Raw genomic sequence first — 5,075 nt, 5'->3', positions numbered from 1 at the left:
ATCTTGCTTTTTATTGTCAGTTTTTTCCATTCCATTGTTATCTCCTGCATAGAAATGTTCTCATCACATTTTATGTGCATCAATATTCCTTATGTTGTTTACACTTTGTAAGAATTAGAAGTTATATTTTGTACATTCTATAGCTAAAATTATTTATATCATAATTTCAGAACTGCTTTTCAATATATTTAGTTTAAAAAGTCAGGTCCAGAAAATATTGAGACTATCAAAGAATAATGACCATATGTATTTATTCTGTGATTTAAGGTAATGAGTTTTGCCTAAAAAGAACCATGTCCCAAATGTATAAAACATTAATGACCATGTGGAGGATTTGAAGAACTGTTTAAAATATTTAGAGGAGTTACAGATTATCCAGGGCAGATGGAATCTGGGATTTCCCAGTGGGGTGCTATCTTCAATGTGTCTGATCTTGTTTATCCAGTCTTACCCTTGGCACTGTTTTTTTCTTTTTTCTTCCCAAATAATCAAGTACTGGCAATAATCTCATGACTTGGGGACATTCCTTTTTTCCCCCCAGAATTGCTTCCTTACTGAATATGTACAAATTACAATTTTTTCCTAAAGCAAAATAGCCTCTTTCACAAACTTCTCTTTTCAAGAAGTTTATTTAGGGCCACTTTGACATCTTTATTCCTCAGGCTGTAGATCACAGGGTTCAGCATGGGCACAACAGTTGTATAAAACACAGATGATACTTTCCCTTGATTCGTGAAGCTGACTGAGGATGGATGCAGGTACATGAATGCCAGGGAACCAAAGAAAAGAACAACAGCTGATATGTGGGAGCTGCAGGTGTTGAAGGCTTTGGCTCTGCCCTCGGTGGAGCGAATGCGAAGGATGCTGGCTATGATGAAGATGTAAGAGCCAAGGATAGTCAGGGGTGGAACAAGGATATTAAATGCACTTAAGCATAAAACTAGTAACTCATTGATAAAAGTGCTGGAGCAGGAGAGCTCCAGTAGTGGAAAAAGATCACAGAAATATTGGTTTATTGTATGAGCATTACAGAAAAGCACTCTAAGCATGCAGGCCGTGTGAACTGTTGCGCCAATCAAGCCCATGCTGTATACCTCAACCACCATCCAGGAGCATACTTGATTAGACATGGTTACATTGTAAAGCAAGGGGTTACAAATGGCAACATAGCGGTCATATGCCATTACAGCCAACATGTGACACTCTGCAATAACGAAAACAAGGAAGAAGTAGAGCTGAGTCATGCATTCAGCATAGGAGATGGTGTTTTTCTCTGTCACAAAGTTTACTAACATTTTAGGGGTTATCACAGTAGAGTGGCAGAGGTCAATGAAGGAGAGACTGCTGAGGAGATAGTACATGGGTGTGTGCAGGTGAGAGCTGAGCCCAATCAGTGTGATCATGCCCAGGTTCCCCACCACTGTGAACACATAGATTCCTAGGAAGAGGAGGAAGAGGGGCAGCTGGAGCTCTGGTTTGTCTGTTAATCCAGCCAGGATGAACTCTGTCACTGTGGAGAGATTCCCTTGTGCCATGTTCTTCTGAGAATTCTAAATAGGAAGAGAAAAGAATTTTTGAAGTAAGTATTTATTGTGAAGTCACACAATGGAATATGAAATAGAATCCAAATCTTTTCACACAGAGAATCTTCATTTCACGTCTTCTCCTTCATTGTTAGCTATCAGTGATGTTGCAATAACAGCAATATGTGACACAGACATAAGTATAAGAAGAAACTTTTCCTATTTGTGATCTCTGATTTACTATTTGATATTCAGTCCCTGAAGTCCCACAGAACTGTCCTGAAAACTTTGATTGAGTTATCCAAGTAGTTCTCATGCATTATATATAATATTTTCAAGTGGAAGAAAGTACCTTTTTATGGTAAAATAACAACAGCATGCTAAAAAAATCAATATTACACATAATGATGAAAGCACTGAAAATCTTTCTTTCTAAGATAATGAACAAGGAGAAACATTCATTCCCTGTGTTTTTATTATATTTAGTGATGACATTAGAGGTCTGGCAATGACAATCAGGAAAGAAAATTATATGAAAATTTAGATTAGAAAAACTATCTCTACTTATAAATGTCATAATCTCATACACAGAAAATCCTAAAAATATCTTTAAAAAGAACTGTTAGAATGGATTGAAAAGTGAAACAAAGTAGTAGAGTAAAAAATCAACCAAATAACCCAGTTGTTTTTCTACATAAAACTCCACTTGCTATAGCATGGAAAAATGAATATGAACAAAACAAACCAAAGAAAGAAATTCAAGTTATTCCTCTAAAATTAAAGAAATAACTATACTAACTATTACTGGGGAGAGACTGCCATTAATGGAAAGACATCCATGTTCATAAATCAAAAGGCTCAAACTTTTTATTCAGTGTCATCCTTTCCAAACTCCCAATTCTTTTTGTTTGTTTGTTTTTGTAAGCATTGGCAGACTGATGATATCATCTTTCTGAAAATTCAAGGGTTTCAGAGTAATCAAAACAAATTTGAAAGAGAAGAATAAAGCTGGGGGTTTCACATTTCCCCATTTTAAGCCATATTACAAAGTTCCACTTCCCTATTTGGAATCTTATTACAAATTTACAGTGATCAAGATGATGTGGTTTTGTCACAAGGATATGCACACAGATCAATGTAAGAGTATCAATCCAAAAGTAAAAAGACCTCTGTGAACAACTGAGTTGTTATATGGATTGCATGTCAATTCAATATGAGAAAAAACTTTTTTTTCAGCCAATGTTGCTGAGTCAATAAAAAAATATAATTTGGGCTTAGAAATGTAGTGCAGTGGTAACACACTTGCCTAGAAGGATGAAGCCCTAGGTTCAATGTTCACTATTGCCAAAATAGTAATAATAACAGTAAAAAATAGTAACAATAACAACAATAACAGTAATAATAATTTAGATCTCTTTCTCACATTCAGCACAATAAATAAACTACAAAATGTTCCAAGAACTAAAAGAAAAACTCACTTTATGATAGTAATAATAATAATAAATGACTAACTCATTGAAGTCTAGGATTTGATGATGTTTTCTCAGACAAGATGCTAAAACCAGAGACCACCATAGAAAAAAAATAGTTAGAAATCATAAAAAAGTTAAAAAAAGAAAGAGAAAAATGTGTACATTAAAGAACAATATGTACAGTAATTCTGTAAAACACATATATGGAAATTACTTTTTAGTAATAATAGGTTTTTGAAATACTAGAATAGCAGGGAAGTACTCATGGTCAGTTTACATAAAGAACTCTTAAATTTAACAATGAAAAGGACAAACAGCACAGTGGAAATAGGTCAGAGGATTTAAATAAACATTCTTCCACTTGAGTCACACAAATGACCAAAAGCCCCTGAAAATATCCTCCTCATCATTTATTATTAAGGAAAATTAAATTGTAACCACAGTGAAAAGACATTTCACATTTATCAGAAAGACTATAACCCAAAGGACAGGTATATATAAAGGTTGATGAGAATGTGAAGACATTGAAACCCTTATCCATTGCTGGAGGGACTGTATAATGTATAAACTGTTAGGCAAACAGTCAGTTCTTCAAATTATGAAGCATAGTGTTAACTCGTGGCAGCAATCTCATTGCTGGGTGCATACGAGAACTGAAAACACATCCACAAAAATCAAAAAGTGTATGACCAGAGCAATTGTAATTACAAGAGCCAAAGTTTAGAAGCTACCCAAATATCCATCCAGTGAGGAATGGGCAAACAAAATGTAGCATGCCCACATGATAGAACATCATTCTGCAATAAAAAGGAATGAAGGACCAAGATATGTTAAATCATGGAAGACCCGGAAACATGCTAAGTGAAAGAAACCAGAAACTGTACATTGTGTTGTTCCACTTATAGGATGTGTCTGCAACAGAGAAATACATAAAGAAAGCAAGCTTAGTATCTGTCTTGGACTGTGGGGAAGGAGGTATTGGGATGGGACTGCTAATGGTATGGGACTTTATTTTGAGTGGTGATTCAAATATTCTATGTTAGAACCAAAGTGATGGTTATAGACTTCATGAATATGCTAAAAAACACTGAACTTTATATATGAAAACATTAATTATATAATGTCAATTATATTTCAATAAATGTGCTATAAACATTAAAACAATAAGAAAATAATAGTAATAACTTGCTCACCATTCAAAACATCCCATCACATCACATCATACTGATGTGTGGCCATCCTGTAAGCTTTCCTCATCTAGTTTATGCCTGGTGGATGTATGCTTCTGTATTTAGGTCAAATATGCCCATTAGGTTTTTCTCCAAAAATGGTGGCATATTTCTCTCCCACATACACTCAAAAACTATAACAACCTTTTGCTATCGTGGGAACTTCTCCCCTGATACATTAACAAGGAAAACATAGGCATTTCTAACTGCTATTAAAAAGTAACAGACGTAATGCAGATACATGGTCAATTTAAAATGTTCCTCTATGTCTTCATCAGAGAAAAATATCAACAAGTGAGCAAGGGGTAATAATAATAATAATAACAATTATTATTATTATTTTCATTGTTATTATTTCCATTATTATTATTATTATTATTATTATTATTATTATTGAAAACTGAATCACAGTACCTGGAAAGATTGTCAGAAAATATCCAACAGTTTTAAGTAGGGACCCAGCAATGTGCTTCCTGATACCTATTTCTTCTGACTCTTCATTGGGCCAATTCCTACAGAGGACAATCTCCAATACTGTGCCTACTCTACACTAGAAAAGCTGAAGTGTGTCTCACGTAGAAATTGTTAACTAATGACCAAGCCCAAGTGTTGCTGATATTGTAAACCCAGACCTGGGAGTTTCCTACTTAGTTCTTTGAAAAGACCCAGGTGTTCATTTTGATATGCCTCCTAGCTGTACCTCTATTAATTAGGCTGAACTTCCATACTTCTGTGGTTTCAGTGTGTACTCCAGAGTTCATACATTGCAAACTTGATTCCATGTGCCAAAGTATTGAGAGTTGGGTCCTTTACAAAGAAATGAGGTCATAAGGTGAACTGATTAGTGATGT

General features: G+C 34.7%; 1 protein-coding gene across 1 annotated transcript; it reads right to left on the bottom strand.

Moving 5' to 3' along the window:
- Positions 1-602: 602 nt before the first annotated feature.
- Positions 603-1,535, bottom strand: LOC308635880 (olfactory receptor 8G50-like; the record flags this gene model as incomplete). Its single annotated transcript, XM_081270714.1, has 1 exon — positions 603-1,535. One exon carries the CDS (start codon positions 1,533-1,535, stop codon positions 603-605), a length of 933 nt encoding a protein of 310 aa, XP_081126840.1.
- Positions 1,536-5,075: the final 3,540 nt, after the last annotated feature.

This window comes from Spermophilus citellus (assembly GCF_964194105.1).
Source record: "Spermophilus citellus genome assembly, chromosome: 2".
Lineage (NCBI taxonomy): Eukaryota > Metazoa > Chordata > Mammalia > Rodentia > Sciuridae > Spermophilus > Spermophilus citellus.
This window is presented reverse-complemented; position numbering and strand designations above follow the sequence as displayed.